At 31.9% G+C, this 21,064-nt stretch overlaps 1 protein-coding gene across 1 annotated transcript in view; it reads left to right on the top strand.

Moving 5' to 3' along the window:
- The window catches only part of EYA1 (EYA transcriptional coactivator and phosphatase 1), a 69,733-nt gene that overhangs the window by 32,670 nt on the left and 15,999 nt on the right, over positions 1-21,064 (top strand). The window contains exons 12-13 of the mRNA XM_032222960.1: positions 801-884; positions 9,631-9,720. Of these exons, the coding sequence (XP_032078851.1) occupies positions 801-884; positions 9,631-9,720 (174 nt within the window). The remainder of the gene's footprint in view (positions 1-800; positions 885-9,630; positions 9,721-21,064) is intronic.

The raw sequence follows: 21,064 nt of genomic DNA, 5'->3' as shown, positions 1-21,064 counted from the left end.
CCAGTTTTTGCAAAAAATGAACCATTTTTTGCCAAAATGGGGGCATTTTTGCCTTGCCCAGCCCTGCTGAAGACACAAAAACCTCAGTTTTTGCAAAAAAACAGCCTGTTTTTGCAAAAATGGGATGTGGCGGCAGGGCTTCAGGAGCCCAAAAATGGCTGTATTTGGTGTATAAGATGCAGCAACATTTCTATGTTCTTGGGGGTGGAGAGGGAGAGAAGGTGCGTCTTATACTCTGAAAAATTGGTAACTAAGTTACAATTAATGTTCTAGCAAGTTGATTGTGTTTATGGATATGACAAACAACTAATGAACTAAGAGTGTGTGTTTCCATTTGAAAAAGAACTTTTATTGTATAATTTGTGTTTGAATTTATAACATTCAACAATTAATTGACTATACCCTTATAAATATTTATATCTAGCTTTATGACAGATATATTTTATGACAGATATATGTATGGACTAAGGCTATGCTTACTTCAAAAAAAATTTGGAATATATATTTTGAAAGGCAGAGGAATATGAGCATAGTATGTCCCAGTACCTGAATTATTTTTAAAACTTTGCATAAACATGAAAAAGATATGGCTGCTTTAATAAGCAACCACTTTATATCTTTAGAAATTTTATAATATGTCATCATTGTTGACATTATATTATAGCATGGACATTGGTCTGAAATTGAATAAAAATAGATACGTTTATAATAAGTACAATTTTCAGAACAATTATTTTAGGTAATTCTACTATACTTTATAAAACATGACAAGTGTAAATATTTTTATTTTATTTTTATAGAGAGTTTTCATTTGGGATTTGGATGAGACAATCATCATTTTCCATTCACTTCTCACAGGATCGTATGCTAATAGATATGGGAGAGTAAGTATGAAATACAACATTTGTATATGTGTGCATGCAGAAGCAATCTATAGAAAAAAGCAATTATTGAAGCTAAAAGTAAAATAAAAAAAATTATCATTTAGGTTTCAGTTCTTATAAAGCATTGAAAGTGAATGGTCAATTCTGGAGATCATCTGGAAATCTGAAAAGAAATAACACCCTGGAAACATCCATATTGTAAAGAAATCAAAACAAATGTTTCTGTGTAGTTCATCAGGAACTGATAGTGCTTTCAGAAAACCTTTAACAAATAATTTTAAAAGTAAAATCATTTATAAAGTTGCTTTTCAAATAAATAAATACATATTTGTATTTTAGTTGTAGTGTCTCTATAACAATACACTAGGAATGATGCACAAAATGGTGCAATGTCTTCCTGTTAACATAATTAAAATTATGAATAACTTTTGGTATTTTCTTTATTACTGGTATATAAATTCCCTACTGAATTCTGGATGATAAAATGTTTGCCACTCTAAAAAATAGCATATTTTTAAATACATAAAATGTCCACTGGATAAAAGAAAAAAGGTACAAAATTATTAAATGAAATGTGTAATGTTAGAATTATAAAATGAAGTAAATCTAACTTATGATATGGATAAAAATGTTCAGTTCCAGCTTTTTAATACTAGACAAATAAAATATTCAATGGGAATTACATAAAGAACTTTCTATATATCTGTCAGTATTATCTATTTTTTTAAAGATTAGTATATCACAAACTGTACTGATACAATGCAACTGTAATGAAAAATAAATCTTGATATTAAATAAATGGGCTGATGAAAATTGGTTACATGGTACAAGGTTATGATATGATAAAATATTTCATTAATGGATGGATTATGTGACATCAAGTTTTGGTGATCAAATAGCTAGATTTTCTCCATGACAATCTCTCCCTTCCAACTCCATGATTTTATGGCAGAAAATCCTCTGAAGAAAGGCTTCTTCAGAGGGCTAGGTCTTTGCATAATTTGTCCAAGTAGAATAATTTGAGGATGGCTGGTTGTACTTCTGATGAGAACTTTAGATTAATTTGTTCTTTGAATCATTTGTTTATTTTGCCTATCTATAGAGTTCCCAGGAAACTTTTTTAACATCATATTTCAAAAGTAAAGATTTTCTCTGTCCAACTTTAAATTTGCCTGCAAAATGTTGACCTATATAGACCCATCATGGCATCTGAATATCTTTTCTTAGGCCTTTGTTGCTTCTACAAAGTGCTAATTTGCAGCATATTTCTTGAAAGCTGGTCTCCCTCACCATTCCCTGTTGATAGTTGATCCTGTCAAACCATCTTCTGTTTCAACATTTCTATGGTCAATTTTAAGGCTGGTTGTTGTACCTGTTATAGATAGTCTTCACCTAACTAACAGTTGGGATCAGCAGCTCTGTCAGTTAGTGTCACAGTAATTGATACATCACATGACCACAACATGAAAGTTTACTGCGGGCTTCTCCATTGACTCTTGATTGTCAGAAAATGGTTATGAAGTGTGCAAACAGTGATCATGTGACTGTTCAAAGCTGCAATGATTAGGGCACTTGGCAACCAGTTGTGAACAGGTTGCCATGTATTCAAAATGTTGTCTTGTTACTGCAGGATAACACTATTTTACAGCATCTGGAAATACTCCACACACACTCATTCCAAAACCATCATGACTACAAACAGTCATTAAATGACTGGTTGTAAGTCAAGGACTTGTAAGGACTTGTAATGGCAATCACTATTGAGCACACTGCAAAGATCATAATTGGGCCATGAAGCTAATTTTTCAACACTGTTGTAGGTTTGAATGGTTACTGAATGAATGATCAGAACTAAGGACTATTGTAGAAATGAAATTCAGACAAATAAATGATTCAATTTAGGATTGCATCTCTTTTTTAAAAAGTGGTGCAGATATGTATAGCTTGAAGTAGGCAATAGAGTTAAAAATTAACTATATAGAAGATACAGTTGCTATCTCCATTTTTTACTACAGTAAAATTCTATATTATTATTTTAAATGTACTTTTTACACACTAAAAGTCAGCATATGATATACATATTTAACTTTAATAATAATTTAAGAAAGAAAACAGGAACTAATAATAAGTTATATTTAGAATGAAGAAAATGAGGAAAAATGAAATAAAAGAACAAGCCAAAAGTGCAGAAAAAATATAAAGAACTGACTTCCAATTTTCTTTTCAATTTTCAAGTGAAAATTAAACTCTTACTCTGTGGTTAGACCGTTACTTACATGTTACTATAATATAAATTATATTTTTTCCAGTTATTTATCCATTAGTCCTAAAAGAAAAGTATAGTTTCAGATTTTTCAGCAATAGCCTTCCTTGAATAAAGCTTGGTGAGGGGAGCAGAAAGTAGGAAGCCTCCATTAACTGAAAGCATAACATTGGATTTAATTATTGATATGGACATGAACAAATGATTGTTTGTGAGACTCATTTAATCAATTTTTTCACATTAATCATGATAGTAGTAAAAGTCCTAGAGGAGAGAATTATTATATTTCTCAGGAATAAAGTATATAATTTGAATGCTGTTGAAAAACAGTTTTCTGTGAGCATTATCTTGAATATAAATAACTAACAGCTGTGTACATATTATGCTGAAAAGAAAGTATAGAAGTAGTGGGATATGTTCTTTGAATATATGCAGTGATGCCTTCTGTGCATCTGTGGCTATTGGTTTACTACTTATTAGTTCACCAGTGACCAGCTGGGAGGCATTATGAAGTGGACAGGTCCTCCTGCCTGACAGCCCAAATTGTCCCTGCAAAACATGGAGAAAGAATTAGAAAGTAGAAAAAGTAAAATAACTCAAATAAAACATCAAGTTATATATTGGCATTATGTACATGAATGTCAGGCTTATGTAATGACTCTTTCGTGTTCTCGTTGTCAAATACTGATTTTTAATTCTTCAAAGAGAAAAGTGATAGTTTGCCAGTTTAGATTAAATGGAAACTAAATTGATTCAGATAAAGAAAGCGATAGGAGATCACTGTGCAGAAGACCATTAAACAAAGATTGGAACTTAGCTAAAATTCTGATAATTTGTTTATGTAGTGGTACTTATGGTTCAACACCTCATCATTTGAAGTTTTGTAGTATTAATATGAAGTTATTTTTCTTTGATTTAATTGTAAGAGATATATGTCATAACATGCTACATAAAAAGAAGGGGAAAGCCCAACTTAATTCATAGAAGTATTCAATTCTGACTTTCCAGCTAACTAGAAAATAAGCGGAGGCAGGGAGAAAAACCTGAACTTTCCTGTTTTTCAACTCTTATTTCACCAGAGAACAAAGGGAGCAAGAATTTTAAGATGACATGCTAATATGGGCTGTAATAAATCCTAATAAATATGCCATTTGTATTTATAAATGGTACTTTTTAAATGGTTCATTGCACTTTTCAAACATTTAATTTTGCAATAATTATTCAAAAAAGAATTAAAATAACAAAGATTAGGAATCTAGTTTTCCATTATTTTATCTCAATCTACATGCCAGTTCTGGCCACTATTGTGTTGAATAGTGTTGAAGTATAGAATCTTTAAAACAATGTTGCGCTATTTAATATTTAAATTCTCTGTCAGGATATTTATCCTATAGACAGGGTCTAAGTGAGTAAAGAGATTTTATCTCCAGAGACATGTAGAGGGTTAAAACACAATCAGCTCTAAATCAGCTCTAAATAAGATAATTTTTATCTTCTAGTTGAATGTATATGAGAGTTTGTAGTAGAAAACTAATATTGGTCATAATAATAGGGTTCTGTCACTTTGGATGTGGGAGAAATGAATTGAATTAATGGTAATTGTGTGGACAATAGCTTAGATTTAGAGAAGAATTCAGGACTACAAGCTTTGTTCACCATTGGACTCAGAAGTTCTGAATATAAGATTTCTCAATTACTGTAAATGTGTACATGTCTAGCATTTAATTTAGTAATAGCTGAATTAGTTATCTCTTGAAACCCTACAAATATGAATTTATCTAGCGACCCCCAGGGGAAGAGATTTCTCTGTGGGAGCGCCTTCCCTCTGGAATGAGCTGCCCCCGGAGCTTCGCATAATCGCCGACCTCCGGTCCTTCCAATGCGCCCTAAAAAGTTGGCTTTTCCAGCAAGCCAGACTGGCCTGAACAAAATAAAATAAATGATTGATTTAATTGTTAATTTTAATCTAATTTTTAAAATGTTATTGTTAATATTAATTGGGTTTGTTTTTGGATACTCTATCTAATTTCCTTTTTAACTTTTGTAATATGTTTTTTTTTAATGTTGTACGCTGTCCTGAGTGCTTTGGGAGAAGGGCAGCATATAAATCCAATAAATAAACAAACAAACAAACAAACATGTAGATTGCTTTTTCATTTTATTTAAGTTTAAATAATAAGTAAAATAATATGATAGAACTTTACAATAATGATTACCTGTTTTTAATGATCCTAGTGTATTAAAAAAAAAGCTACTTGCAAGATGGTCCATGAATAGCTAGTATTTCAACTTTACCTCACTTAACTCTTTCATGTTCTTTAAATTACTTGCATCTGATCTTTATTTCTTTATCTTGGCCCCCAAACTTATCTTCACTTTGAAATTGAATATGTTTATTTTTTTTGTTTTTTAACTTTGGTACTAAGTTTTTTGTAACAACCACTGCTATACTATAGGCAAGCTGATTGGTTTGTTCGATAGATGTTATTTTGACAGAAAGATCTTATTCTCATCTTTCATTATAGCTGCCACAAAATTGGGGACGGGGCACTACTTTATTGTGTTGGCAGTCTTTATCTTCCTACTGGCGATTGTGCATATGCTATATTTTTTATTTTGATTCTTCTTGTCAGAGAGTCAGTTCATAGATTGTTACAGAACTGACCTGTGCTATTAGTTCTTTTGTTATTACTTGTTCTAAGTCTTATAGCACTGGACAACTATAGTGTGGTTCCATAAGTTCATAAAAAATAAACAAATAAAGTTTGTTATTTATATACAGTATATATTATATATTAAATGCAACCCATGACAATTCCTTTTCACTTGATGAGGCCCAGGCAAGCCAAACATTGAACAATCATTTTATAAATTATCATTTATATCAGACGTTCCCTCTATATTTCCAATTTTTATTTCAGTCTTTTGTATTGCTCTAACGTAGGTAGCCCTTGACTTGTGACCACAATAGGGACCATAAAATTCATCATTAAGTGATATGATTATTAAATTTTATGATCTTTTTTGACACAGTCATAAGGGAATCACTATGGTTGTAAACTCAACATCACAGCCCAATTGACTTTGTTTGTTAGAAACTGTTTGGAAATGTATCACAAATGGTAATCACATGACCACAGATGCTGCAACCATCATAAATGCATGACAGTTACCAAGCACTTAAATCACAATCGCATTATTTGTAGGGATACTGTGACAGTCAGTGCAAGGACTGGTCTTACTTTTTTTTCCAGAACCATTGTTACTTCAAACAGTGACTAAACGAATAGACATTGAGTATGGACTGTCTATATTGTTTTTGGGTTTTCTATTGTCACCGTTTTTCTGAACTTCTTCCAATTCTGTATCCCTGAATAGTTTATTTCTAATAATCAATCTCCTTTTATTGTTCAGCAATATTTGAGTTTGAATAAATTATTTTTAAAATTCATACCTTCATTTTAAGTAGCTTCATATTTTTGGTTCCAATTTATAATAGCTTGGTTTTTGAATCACAGTATATTGTTGCCTTTTTTGTGGTTCTTCTTTCAATAATCCTACAGGGCTAAGTTCTGGTTACTCAGGCATCCTGAGTCCTGATGCCCACTTGCCAATAGTTATCCAGGAACTGTAACACCTGATGCGGTCCTTGCTGAACCAGGTCATTGACTGATCAGGTCATTGAATCTGGTACAGGATTCTTTTTCTATTTACTCACTATAGTTAATGGACTGACAGCTACACATAGTCAAACACTTTGAGACATCTCTGGCCTGAATAACTCTTCTGATAAAATACACTAATGTCAGCAGAGCTGTCAACCTCAACAGAGTATTAAAACTCCATCCCCCTGACAATGGGTGTCCATGGGGAAATTATTATTGTTATTGTGTTGTGATTATTACATAGTCATCCAAATGTTTAGACATCTTTGTCCCTCCCAGGGATCTGGGTTAAGCTGATTTTGTTTAATAATGTTTTAAGGTATCATAATAGGATGTAAGCTTCCAAGTAAAGCTGCCTTTTCCAATTGACTGATGGTGATTTTGTCAATGCTGATGGTATTCCAGATGTTTTGGAATTGTACCCAAGGCAGTTATAATTATTGGTACTATCTCTCTTTTGACAGTTATTCTACTTCTAGGTCTTTGTGTTTTGTAAATTTGACCAGTTCTTTCTCACATTCACCATTCAAACTTTTTTGCCTTTCTTATTGACAGTTATTAAGGCTGGAGTGTTATGTGGAAGGAGCTTGTCTGTTTGAATTGTAAACCCCATAGCACTTCAGTTTTTTTTTCATTTTCTGTTATCATGTTTGTCTTGTGGCCCCACCAATTCTTCATTGTAGTCAAGTGGTATTTCTTGCAGATATTGTTGCTACTTTGTCATGCCATTGTTTTTAATCAGTCTGGGCGATCTTGCAGCAGCTAAGTAGGTGGTCCATTCTTTCGTCAGCTTGCATTTGCTGTTGGTTGCTTTCTTCTTCTTCTTCTTTTTCCTAGTCCTTCATTTTATTTCCATTTTGGGCTGGTGAATTAATATATCTATAGTCAACTGGAAGGTTTAAATATAGATCACCACTGTGTATTTTATTTAAAAGTCAAGAAGGGATTTTTTCTTTGAGAAAAGACTACAATGAAATATTAGGCTGTATCTCTATATGTACAGGTGACACTCGAAAAATTAGAATATCGTGCAAAAGTTCATTTATTTCAATAATGCAACTTAAAAGGTGAAACTAATATATGAGATAGACTCATTACATGCAAAGCAAGATAGTTCAAGCTGTGATTTGTCATAATTGTGATGATTATGGCTTACAGCTCATGCCATATGCACCGCCATCTTGTTTTTTTGCTTCTACAAATGCACAGAATCATTTTTAAGTACTGCACATGCACATATAGCATTCATCAAGCATGCACAGAGCATCCCTGAGCAAACCAGCAGTAGCAGCAACTGGAACCCACCCCTGATTCTTATGTATGTGTATATAAGTGTATACATATTAGGTAAGAAAGGAATAAGAACAAAAACTTTATTTGCTTGATTGATTGATGTGCCACCCATTTTGTGTAGCAGCAACTCTAGGCAGCTTCAGGAAGTTGCATATAGAGGTTTAACAATCTATGCCACTTGCATAGTTCCAAACAAGAGACCTTGAAATTGCTGTATCTTAAGGTCTATTACATAAAATATGCTTCTGATATAACAATATAAATTTCCAAGTTAAGAGCTTCCAGATGAGTATTTTTGTTGGCCTACCCAGAGAAAACAACTTTTATAAAAAAGAAAAAAATGCTTTACAGTGACTTCACTGATTTTCATATTTTAACAGAAACTTAGGGCATGCCTTAAAAGGAGGTGGTTTTATATATTAAGTAGATGTTTATATAAGCTGGTGCTCTGTATAATCAGAGTAACTTAGTAAGGTGTCCACAAGGAAACTGTATAGTATTGATTCTTTTTTAAAGCTGTAAAAACTCTTTTGTTTTTAAGAAGCCAATTTGTTAAGGAAATATATAATATGCATTTTTACATTTATTTAATGTTATGTTTTGTATTTTTAGACCACCATCCCCCTTAAAGAGGGGCTCTGGGTTGCGTATAGTAAAATATCAACATATAAAAGAGTATATAAAATTAAAGTTAAAATATTAAAGTTTTAATATTTTAATTAAAAAAATTAAAAAAAATAAATGTGGTGCTACTACTTACATAATAAATGAAATACAATATACATCAGCGTATATATTTTTTATAAAGATTCTATAAAGAGGTAGGTTTCTAGTGGTTCAGCCCAGATCGGGCGAACCAGTAGTAGCAGCGATGGGAAGCTCTACCGATCCACCCGGATGCTTCTGTGCATGCACAGAAATGTTGCGGGGGCACGCACAGATGAGCAAACCAGTAGTAAAAAAATTGGAAACCCACCACTGATTCCATAACAATAATATAGTCCTGAACTATTACAGCAATAGCATTTGGACTTATTTACAGTTCCATAGTCCTTTACAGCACTCTGACCAATTTACAATGTCAGGTTTTTACTGACCTCCGAAGGATGAAACAAAGTCCTGGCTGTGGACATATTTAGCCTGTGATACTGCATTCTAACCAATGCACTACCACAGCTCCTATCCAGATACCCATTGTTAAGAAAAATCTGTAAATGTTTATCTCAACAATTGTAAAATAATGAGTGGAACAGAATGGAACAAAATAGAACAGAACAAAGTACAATAGAAATACAATAGAATAAATTTTATCGCTAGTGACCTGTTGCCTTTTCTTATCATAGTACATGGTAATTGTTTTATTATTTATCCTTTTTTGTTATTTTTGTTGCATAATTTGTAATCAGGACATTATTTTGAGCCCATAAAAGTCCTCCTCCCCAAGGCAATTTAACCATAACAATTTATCTTCTTTTCTCTAATAAGTCTAACTTTTTTTCCTTTTTTGTCTCTTTTCTTTTATGAGGATCCCCCTACTTCTGTTTCACTGGGACTAAGGATGGAGGAGATGATTTTCAACTTGGCAGATACGCATCTGTTCTTTAATGATTTAGAAGTAAGTAATTATTTGAATGACACAGCAAATTTTTTAAAGACTAAATAAGTACTATTCCATAAGAGAGGATTTACACTGGCAAAATTAGTGCTCCAGAGTTCTTCTTTATCAGTTTATTTATACTAATTTCATGGTAATCGTCTGTCTGCTTCTAGGTGTAGCTAACTAATATGCAAGCCACTGTTTGTCATTGGTTTCAAGTACCTGTCTATTGGATTCCTGACATAGGTTGAGATAGGAACATTTCTTCTGTTCCTTGCTATTGGTATCTCTTCACAAATAATTTCTTCCCTACAATATTTACCCAGTTTCTTCATGTGGTTCCTCTTTCTCAGATTTCTACCCAAACCACTCAACCTATTGTGTTATCCACTTAAAGAAACTTAAATCTTTATCTACTGTTGTATGTATATATATTATTCCAAAAATATAAATTATCATTTGTTCCTTCTGGGTTTAATATCTGTTGGAAACTTTAATGGTCATCATAATTTTATTTAGTATTAAGATATTAATATTTTGACTAAATTTGAAACATTAAAATATGATCATATGGTTACTGGCTAAGAAAGCATGCTATCTTCCTAATAATTACTTAAATTAAATTTCTTAGGTCATTTGAATCAGAGTAAGGAACTGTGTTGAAATTAAGTGAATTCAGTAATCTTGCATATGTTAAATGCCTTTTAGAAACTGAGTTTCTGTCTTCCCCAATACTACATTATGCTATTATTTTCTGCTATGCATCTTGTGGATGGTGTTTTTGTTGTGAAATCTATTGTATTTATTACGTTGTTTTATATTCCATTTCACAATTGCGAGTCTGGGCTGCTAACACAAGGTTAAAATATCAACAAAACAAGAACATATTTGTTATTGATAGCATAGCACAATGAAACCCGAGTAACTGGTTCATACCTGTACAGTTATTATGATAAATGTTTCAGATCAAAATGTTTATGTGAATAATAAAAACATAAGCAGACCTTTTGCATGAACTGTAGAAAATTCTAGTGGTTAGTTGTAATGTCAAACTTTAAAGAACCATATCAAAAGCTTAAAATCTTTCGTAATAATACCTCCCCCCACCCTAAAAGAATGTCCCTGATTATGAATAGTGTTTCCAACTCTTCTGTTTCTTTCATTTAACAATGGAAAAACAGACTTTGGGGTATTGTCATTAAAATTTCAAATACAGACAAACTCAAATTTTGCTTCTATCGTAATAAAGGCAGTGGTTTATTTAAATCTAAACCACTAAACAAGCTTGAGGAGCATTGCCAATAAGCATTAATCATCACAGTATTATTTTGTTAGAAAGTATAAATATACATTATTCTAGGCAGGCAAAAGAATCCTGAAGATTCACATACAACTTTTGTTTATCAAAGTTAATTGGCAACAATTGCCCTTTAAATATTTCCTGATGTTTCTTTTTCCCAAAATCTAACAAAATGTACCTTATTTAATAGATGAGCTGATATTATTGAAATTAGTGTGTGCAACCACTAAATGCGGTTTCTCAAACATCTGTCCTGTATTTCAATTTCATTTATGAAAGAAACTACTCAATGATATCTTAACAAGTTAACATAAAAATTATTATTTTGTATCTTAAATATGTAAAATAAACACTATTTCAAGTATTGCCAGTATGGCAATTTCATGTTGTACACACAAACATAAACATGTTTCAATATGAGATAACCTAACCAAGTGCATATATGAGATTCTGTGTTCTGATTATACAATACATAACTGAGTCCAAATTTCACTGAAAGAGTATTCTATCTTGATCCTGTGCCAAATAGCCTATAGTTTTTCCTAATCAAAATGGAATATACATCCATATGTTTTTAATAGTTGCATGCCATTATAATTGACCATAAATGTCTTAATTTAATTGTTAAATGTCAACATTCCATGGATTTGGTCAGCTCCACTGTGTATCAAGTGTGACTTTTAAGTTTTATTATTTTGAGCAGTAATTCCTCGCTCAACCCATAAAATTGATTTTGAAACAGGGATCTTACAAAAAGCAGTTTCTGGTATAGCATGAAGTATTATGATTCCAATTTAACATGTCTGAACTAGTGCTATGTGTCATACTAGTCCCTTTAATTAGAATATATTACAAGGAGTATTTTTCTGAGCAAAGTTTTATATAAGCAATATAACCTATAGATTTCACTACTTGTAATTGTGGTGATAATCACTAGCCTTGCTGACTTTAGGATGAGTTCAACAGATTCATGAAAAATAGAAGTATTAATGCTTACTAGCTAACTGTAGCTACAACCAATAAATTCATGGTCAAGAAGAACATTAGAATGGAGCTACATCTTTATGTTCTGCTTAAGTACCATTGAAAAACATTTTGTTGTGTCTGACACAGAATACTGGATTACAGAGACTTTTTATTCCACCTAGAGGTTTCTTTTGTATTGTATTTCATCCCTCCCCAAAACAGACTTATCCCTATTCCATAATTTTGTACATAAATAGGTCAGAGTAAATAATTTGTCTATACTATCTATCCATCTTGTGTTGAAAACAGGGAAAATATGTGGGACTTCTTTTTCAATACTCTTTAACATAGTTTGGGAAAAACAGCACGCTGTAATAAAAACTGAAATTGCAGGCATTTTAGGCTAGTGAAACCATCAGTTTTATTCATGATAAGTCAAAGATAGATAGATATTAGATAGATGAATTGATAGGCAAAGTGACTATATTAGAGATGTTAGTTCTAATGAAAATATCTGCAGATGTTTTAAATTTGAGGATTTTATTTCTGCTTACAAGATTACCTGTGTTTCCTGCTTCTTGCTGAGCTATGATAGCACTCTTTATTAAAGTGTTTTGGCACATCTGGTCTCAGGCAGAACCAGGAAATGTAGAGGCATGAAAAAAATGTAAAACAATGGCAGGGCAGTTATCTGAGACTTTCAAACCTTTAAAAAGATTTGTTTCCCTTTGCATTGAGCTTTGAGTCTCTTTTTATTTAATCAACAATAGACAAACCTTTGTAAATTTAGTAGTATGATGCCTTTGGCTCTGGATCTTCCTGATTTTTGGCACCTACTTTTTTTCTATGAGGTAGACCAATGGTAGGTCATAAGTTTCTTTCATTATAGATAAACTGAACGTGAAACAGCAATGAATAAACACTAGCTCCTGTGGTGTTTTCAACATCAGCTTATTCGCCTATCTGAAAGCACTGAATTATGTATAGGCTTGCAATACAATATATTTGACCTTTTGGTTTGTTATATCTATTGGGTAAGAACAGTATCTATCCATATACATCTAGGCTTGTTTCAGGTATTACCTGTACATAGCATTTTAGTTTCTTTGGTATGACATGAGCTGACATGCTTCTTATCCTAAAAATAATTTGTTCCTTTCTTTTCCCTCTTTTCTTCACTAGCCAACTTGTAAATGGTTCTAATTTGACCTCACACACAATTGGTATTATGCCGGCAGGTTTGTGGAAATTGCAAACAAACTTACTAGGTCTGCACACCCACAATTTCAAATAGTGACAGCAAGTTGTTGCAAGCATAGGGTTTTAGAGTATAATTATATAGTCTAAATTATATACTCTAATAATTATTTCTGAAACAAAAAGTATGACACTATGGAATTGCAGCAATGTCATTTTCAATTTTTTCATCTAAATGATTTTTCTTTAATGTTCTACAGTCTTGAAAAAAACAGTGTGATATCTAGGAGTTTTCTACACGCCAGTGTTTATATTTTATTTACAATGGAACAGACAGATGCTGAATACATTGGCACCATAAGCATTTTCTTACTGAGTTAAGTTTTTAAGTAATGTGACTTATTCCTTAAAATACTTAATTGTGCCTGTATGCACATGCCTTTCATTTAATATGAATTTCTAGCAAATGTGTAGAAAAGTCCATGCAGGTTTTTTTGGCAACATTTTGGAAGTAGTTTTCCCTAGAAAACTTTCTATGGTTCACTTAAAATTGTTTTTTAAGTGAAAGTGTATTTAAGATTAATTGAAATAGCATATACCTTTTAGGTTTGATGCTCATTTTAAGTCTGAAAAAGAATTCAACAATTCTCTTAAAGTCATCCGTTTAATTAGAAAATCTCAAAATGATAACATTAATGCTGATTATAATTTAGGGAGAAATCATATATATTCTAACCACAGGTTTAAATTTATGGGTTTCTTATTTTTATGAACCTATTAGCATGCAAAGTAGAGTCATTGACATTAGGATTTAAATTGAAATGTCTTATTGATAAAAGTATAATTACCTTAACTGTACCTGTTTCAAATGTAGATGAAAAAATAAACAATGTTGCAGTTCATGATCTAAGAAATATTCACAATATCTGCTAACATTAAAAAAATATTTAGCAAAGTTTATCATTAAATTACAACTGAGGCACTTGCTTATTTTCATTAAACTGTTTCTTACTTATTTTTCTACTGTGAAAAATACATTAAATTAAACTCTGTGTTGCTTGAAAGGAATAGTGTGGTGGCTGCCATTGATATAAAAATATAATATGCATTCTGTTGCAGAAAAATAAGACATTATTATTCTTTTAATAATTTATTGCAAAGAAAAATATTTTCTTATTTCTTCAATTTCTGTGCCTTACAATTTTTGTTTTAAAGCCCCTTTTTAGAAAACTTTCTTCAAAAAGTTTCTGTAGTTATCTTAAAATGCATGTTAATACAATATAGAGTTTAGAGGGGAAATAAAATACAAATTCATCAGATTATTTGTTTAATATTCACAAATCATCATTTTATATTTTAATGCATAGCTTGTTAGTTTGGTTACAGCATCCTAAACAAAATAGTTTCAGAAAATACTGACTCATACTGACATTAGTTATTGCTATTGCGGGGTCCAACTATTTCAATATGGTTTCCTGGTGCAGTTTTTTTTCCTCTTTGTCATAATCAAGTAACCTCAGTATTAAGGGAATAGTTTCATCATCATAATAGCAATTCTGTTATTTCTGTGCTGAGCTTTTTGGGGTTGAACTGATAAGAATTTGGAATGTAATCCATAAAGCAGTTAGGTGCCCCAGACTGATGAAACTACTGATTCTGACATAAATATTTAACTTTCCTTAGATTAGGTGTTAGCATATTATCACAAAATTATAGCATACTACAGTATTGTTGCTGGACATAATTCTGAATCTGAGTTATGAACATTGAGGCAGCAGCCATGGCCAAAAGTGTACCTTTATCCAATTTCATTTTATGCACAAGCTTTTACCTTTTTTGTTAGAGTGGCATATAAATCTCAGTGTTTTCAGTTATTACCTGAAAACCTAATTTCAAGGTGGCCAGGTGGTGCAGTTACATCATAATTGTACTGCTGCCAAGTTCTTTGCATGGTACTGTACTTGACAGGTGTCTGAAAATTCACCTGCTCCAAAAGATTTTTCTAAGCTGTTGATGGAAACTGGATATTGGGAGCTTATAAAAGCTCCACTGAATTCAATTCATTTTCACATCAGATAAAATGGTTCTATACAACTTTTAAACCATGCGGAATCTTTAAAACTGAAAAGGCGAACATGTTTATTCGAAGTAAAACTGTTTGCTTCATTAAGGATTTCCTCGGACTTTCTTTTATATCCCATTAGTATATAGGCCACATTATTAATGATAAAGGGACAGCATTTCTGTAGATCTAATCTTTCTTTGAACCATAAATAATAGATTATTTTTCTTCTCACCCCCAACTCCCAGAAATTTAGGAATGTACAGAAAATGTCCTTTCCAGAATCAGTTCTGTATTACACAGATACATTTAATACTCTACACAATTGTAAGTAAAATAAAAGGTTTATTTAAAAATATTATATTTTAGAACTTCAAATTAATTCTTAATACATATCACCTAGAGATGGTATACAGCACGTTCTGACCAGTTCTAGAGAACCAGTAACGGAAATTTTGAGTAGTTCGGAGAACCGGTAAATACCACCTCTGATTGGCCCCACCCCATCCATTCTTTGCCTCCTGAGTCCCAGCTGATCTGAGGAAATGGGAATTTTGCAGTAACCTTCCCCTGGAGTGGGGAAGGAATGGTGATTTTATAGTATTCTTCCCCTGAAGTGCGGTGGGAGTGGAGATTTTACAGTATCCTTCCCCTACAATGCCCACCAAGCCATGCCACACACACCAAGCCATACTCATAGAACCGGTAGTAAAAAAAAATTAAATCCCACCACTGATATCATCATAATGATATTATTTGAATCCTGTTTTCTCTTTTCTGACCTCCCGTGGCAAACTATAAATATGTAAAAATCCTACTTTACTCTGAAATATTTATTAATTTTGTCATTTCCCATCTTCCTATTACCATTACCCCCATTAAGTAATAATACTATTGCTATTTTATTATTAGACTTTAAGCCATACTGAACATTTTAATGAAAAAGTCAAAGAAACTTTTGAAAAGTAAAGGTAAAAGTAGAGGAAATAACTTAGCATTCACCACAAATGGTGACCAAAAAGGATATGGATATGGTGATATTATTAGTCAAATGCTGACTTTGCAAGTCATACAATAAAAGAGATAGTATTTGCATGATCATATAGTTAGACTCCTGTCTTCCATAATGGTTCTGATATCTTAAAACATTTTTAAATCGGCAAGCCTGAACTAAACATATCATTATGATGCTTTTAAAAATTATCAAGCACAAATGATCCAGTTAGGATATACTAAATAACAAAATCCAGAAAACAAAAGGAGTATTTAATTTCCCTTCTTAGATCAAATGTTCTTCTAGAGATGGCTCTGGATGTGTGGACAACCTTTTGTTTAAATTTACCCTATGATTATGTCCTGAGTGGACTCTTAATAAATGGTCAAAAGTCACAATCCTTTCATTACCTTAAAAGATAATAAAGATAAGGGGGGATCTAATCTGAACATCTGGTTGACTCTCTGATAAACCATAATAATAAATATAATAAAGATAAGTCTACTGAATTTTTCCAATAGATAATTATTGTTTGTTGTTGCAAAAAATGAAAAATTAAATTTTTATATAGTTACAATTATGAGACCTTCAAAAATATGTTTGGTTGCACAATCTTGTCAATTTGTATGAATTTTCTTAGTGCAAAATGAAATGAAATTACTTTAAATAGTATGTTATAGCTTTCATTATTACATTTTTTTCAATTTATATTATCTCTATAATTCTTAAAATATTTTCTAGTTTGTCAGTAACCATCTTAAATCACATTGCTTCCCGCAAAAGTTGTTATTTTTCTAACCTGGAACTATTGTTAATGTAAAATGAGATTACAGAAATTGTTATGGTATAACTACAACAACTTGCTCAGAAGAATGGCATTCTTCCAAGATTGTTATTTTGGTCATTTTAATGTGTGAAACATTAAAATACTGGAATCAGATACTATTTATTATTATAATTATTCGCCATTTCAGCAGGGCCTAGTGGAGTATGTTCATGTAAATACAGTTTCTCTGGGAATGTTATTTGTATATGAACATTCCCACAGTTGGAAGAATAACTTAAATGGGACGTCACTATGAATATGCATGATTTTATGTGGATTTTAGATGGCAGTGAATGAAAAACATCTGCTCAAAGTTTAGATTAATTACCTAGAAATAAAATATTGTTCACTGTAAAAATAAATTGTTTTGTCTTTCAAGTCATTACAAAATAATTATGGTGTGAGATACCACATTTTGGGTTCTATCGTATCATGTTTTCTCTTAAGAACAGCATAATTATTCTGAAAATTGATTATTTGTAACACTCAATGTTTTCATTCCTAAATCCAATGCGTTAAAACAAGGAATGAAAGTTTTCTTAAATGCTAGTTTTCATAGTCTGCCATCAGTTAAAAAAAATTCTGATATTATTGTATATGTACTCATTTTTTGGCAGTGTTATAACTAGGTACCGATAAGCATGATTAGTTCCTTTGGACTATGTGCTTTTACATTACAATATTTGTAAAGATTACAAATTTAATGAAAATATAAAGAGGCAGCGAAAGGTTAACAGAGATAGGTCTAAAAATGATAGAAACAATGCATATTAAAATGATGAAAACTATAGTTTTTTTTTTAAAAAAAGATGTGAGGTTTGTAAAATAATTTGATGGGTGTTTACTATACACCTGAGTGATTTGTCTTTATCCTTAATGGATCATAATCCATTTTATAAGATTAATAAAACAACTTCTGTCCTTTACAATCTGAAAGCTGCAACATAAAAGGAAAAGAATAGAAAGGAGGATCAAAGAACAGACTAAGGTAGTGGTTCTTAAAGACCTTTGTTTCTAGGATAAATTGGCTTCCTTACAGCTGCTCCTATTCTGGATATGGTGGAAAAAGTGTCCGCAGTGCATTTTCAGCTAGGCAGGCCAGATTTTTTACAGTCCATTTGAATGAAGGGATAATTGCAAGCCTGAAGTCCCACACAACCTCCTCCCACCAAAGCCCTTACCTGACTCTGACTAGCAGAGATTTGTATGGTGACATTAGCATAATAATGAAAGAGGTAGATAAGTAATTATTTGTTCTGTATTCCCAGAAGACAGTAACACTAGAAAGAAACAGCTATACAAGGACTACTATGTAAAGCTACCATAGTTAATAGTGGCCCATAAGCACACAAAAGTCTAGTAATCAAGGAGATGCTACTGCCTGTACTTGTTATCTGATAGTCACATTGATCAAATTTAGCAGCAATTTGCTTTTGATCTATCAATGTTGCTGAATAAGGTAATCTAGGTAAACATCTACAGTTCTATGAACAGTAAGTAGACAGACACCATGATAAATTATTAGATCTGAGTCAATTATTTGACGTTGCCAGATTTCAACTACAAATTTCAAGGCAACAGAATGAAGAAGGAAGGAACTTGAGTAGGAATCAGCATTCTCAGGACAAATTACTGCAAAGTGTTTAATATTTGTGGTGGGAATTTTTATTTCATTCAATTTTTACATCAGAATGTTTACAAGTGTTATTAAGGAACATTCTTAAGAGCAAGAACAAAAAGATTAAAACCTTTTACTAGCTACAATTAACCTGCATTTTATAATAGTATGAAGGTAGATTAGAGTTTTGTAACTATGCCTGTTTATTCAGAGGTCCCTTTGTGTCTGTATTTTTCTAATTTTTAAGTGTGCTAAGATTAAATATACATTGGTTTATATGAAAAACTTTTACAAGAGGATTTAAAATAATAATGTATCCAATTTATTTATATGTTTTAAAATATGTTAACATTGAAAGTAAGGTTGAAATATTTTGGCCTTAGTTTCTTAAAAGCAAATTCTACAGACACCTTAATGGCTGTCCAATTTAGTGCCATTCAAAGTTATGATGTAACTGAAAAAGTAATTTTCCAACTTGTCCATGCACTTACTGTTACTGAAGGGTCCCTGCAGTCATATGTTTAAGATTCAGGTGTTTCACAACCAGCAGGCATTTATTATCATTGTAGCATCACATGGTCATGTGGTTGTCCTCTGCATGCTTCACAGCCAGCTGCCCATAGGCAGACAATGGAGAAGCCAGTAAAATGCAAGTTGCATTCATGTGATGCATTACTTAATGACCTATGATGACTCACTTAATGACCATGGAAGTGAGGCTATGAGTCTGTTGCAATCACATAAAGTCTCAACAACTTCTTCATTTATCAACAGGTTTTCTAATCCCAATTATGGTTATTAAGCAAAGACATGATTTTATTCTGCTTCGTTTCCCAGCATTGCATCTAGGATAATTCTTACTATATGGTTGTCCACGAAGTAGTATCTTCTCTGTGACCTGCTAAGAACTTTGTAATCGGTATTTTGCAATTATATTAAATGTAGGAATTGTATAGAATTAAAGAATGTGCACTTTGAAATATTACCTGTAATTAAAACTGTATTAGCTATTTTTTTTCCAATTTATACTCCTTTTGATTTTGTAAAAAAAAACACCATGTGATGGTTAATACTATCATGTTTCCCCCAAAATAAGACAAGGTCTTATTTTCTTTTGACTCCCTAAATAAGCATGTGGCCTTATTTTTGGGGAGGTCTTATTATTTTTGACGTGCAGGAGGTGGCAAGCATGGTCACCTCATGCTGCTGCTGTGTTGCAATAGTTTCGTGGAGGGCTTATTTGGGGAGAGGGCTTATTTTAGCACATGCACACAAAGCCTAATTGGGATTATTATCCAGAAAAGTCTTATTTTGGGGGAAACAGGGTATTATGTATATTATTTTGAGATACATTTTATTCAGTGTGATTATGCAGATTAGACTATATAATATTTTTTATCTGCTCACATTGATAAAAATATGTTTATTGTGTAGAAGAAATTGGAGAGGCTATTTTTAATGTTGTTGCATTTGATTTTTTTCCTTTGACTTTTTCATTGAAAAAATATTCTTTTCAAAGGTGTGTTTGTCCAAATTGTATAATTTGGCTTTTTCTAGGTAACAAAAAATATGTGAATTCTGATTCACAATTTAAGGCTATTGTTAAAACAAGCTACAAATACCACTGCTAAGAGTTAAAGAAGTTCCCAGAATATTGATCAATACAGTGGAAGTATTCACACTCACTGCTGAAGTACAATTCTGAAGAATTATGGAAGACCAGGAATGGTCATCCTAATGGTGTTCCATTGGGCCTACTTAGGATCTTTGACTAGTGAATAAAGTGAAGCTTACAAACACAGAGATTTGTCAGAATTGTCTTATTATTAGGCATCTTTGTTTTTTGTCTCAGAATAAAAATAAAAGGGCAAGAATCATTACTTCTGACTTTGCTATATTTTTGCGTCACACATCACAATGAACATGGACAGACTGGCTTGTTGGCAGTGTCTACTGACAGGAGGAGCTAAGCTGTATTGATAGACTGCTATGTTTCAGAATGCCCTCATTGTTACATAAGCATGACTAATTCTTATTTACCAGTGCATCTTAATTTTTCTTTTTGTACATATAGTTTTCTTATTTGAGCAGACTAATTTTTTACTACATAAAATTCATCGAAATATTAGCTTCATATTTAATATATAGTATAAATAAATTAGGTTTCTAAGTGATAATTTAAATATCTTCTATATTATATGAAGAAATTATGTCCACAAGTGTACACATTCAGATTTTAGAAGCAGAAAATCAAGCATTTTCCTGTATTTTAATTTCTACTCTCAGAATTTTCACCTTAGTCTTTGTCCTCACCGTGTTTTTATTATCATTTTTAGTTTGAAGGAATTTAAGTTGTATAACTTCATTCCATTTTTGTTAAAGGAAATTCTTCAAGGTCA

The sequence above is a fragment of the Thamnophis elegans genome, chromosome 8, assembly GCF_009769535.1.
Source record: "Thamnophis elegans isolate rThaEle1 chromosome 8, rThaEle1.pri, whole genome shotgun sequence".
Classification (NCBI taxonomy): domain Eukaryota; kingdom Metazoa; phylum Chordata; class Lepidosauria; order Squamata; family Colubridae; genus Thamnophis; species Thamnophis elegans.
Note: the sequence above shows the minus strand (reverse complement) of the source record. Positions and strands in the feature narration are given on the sequence as shown.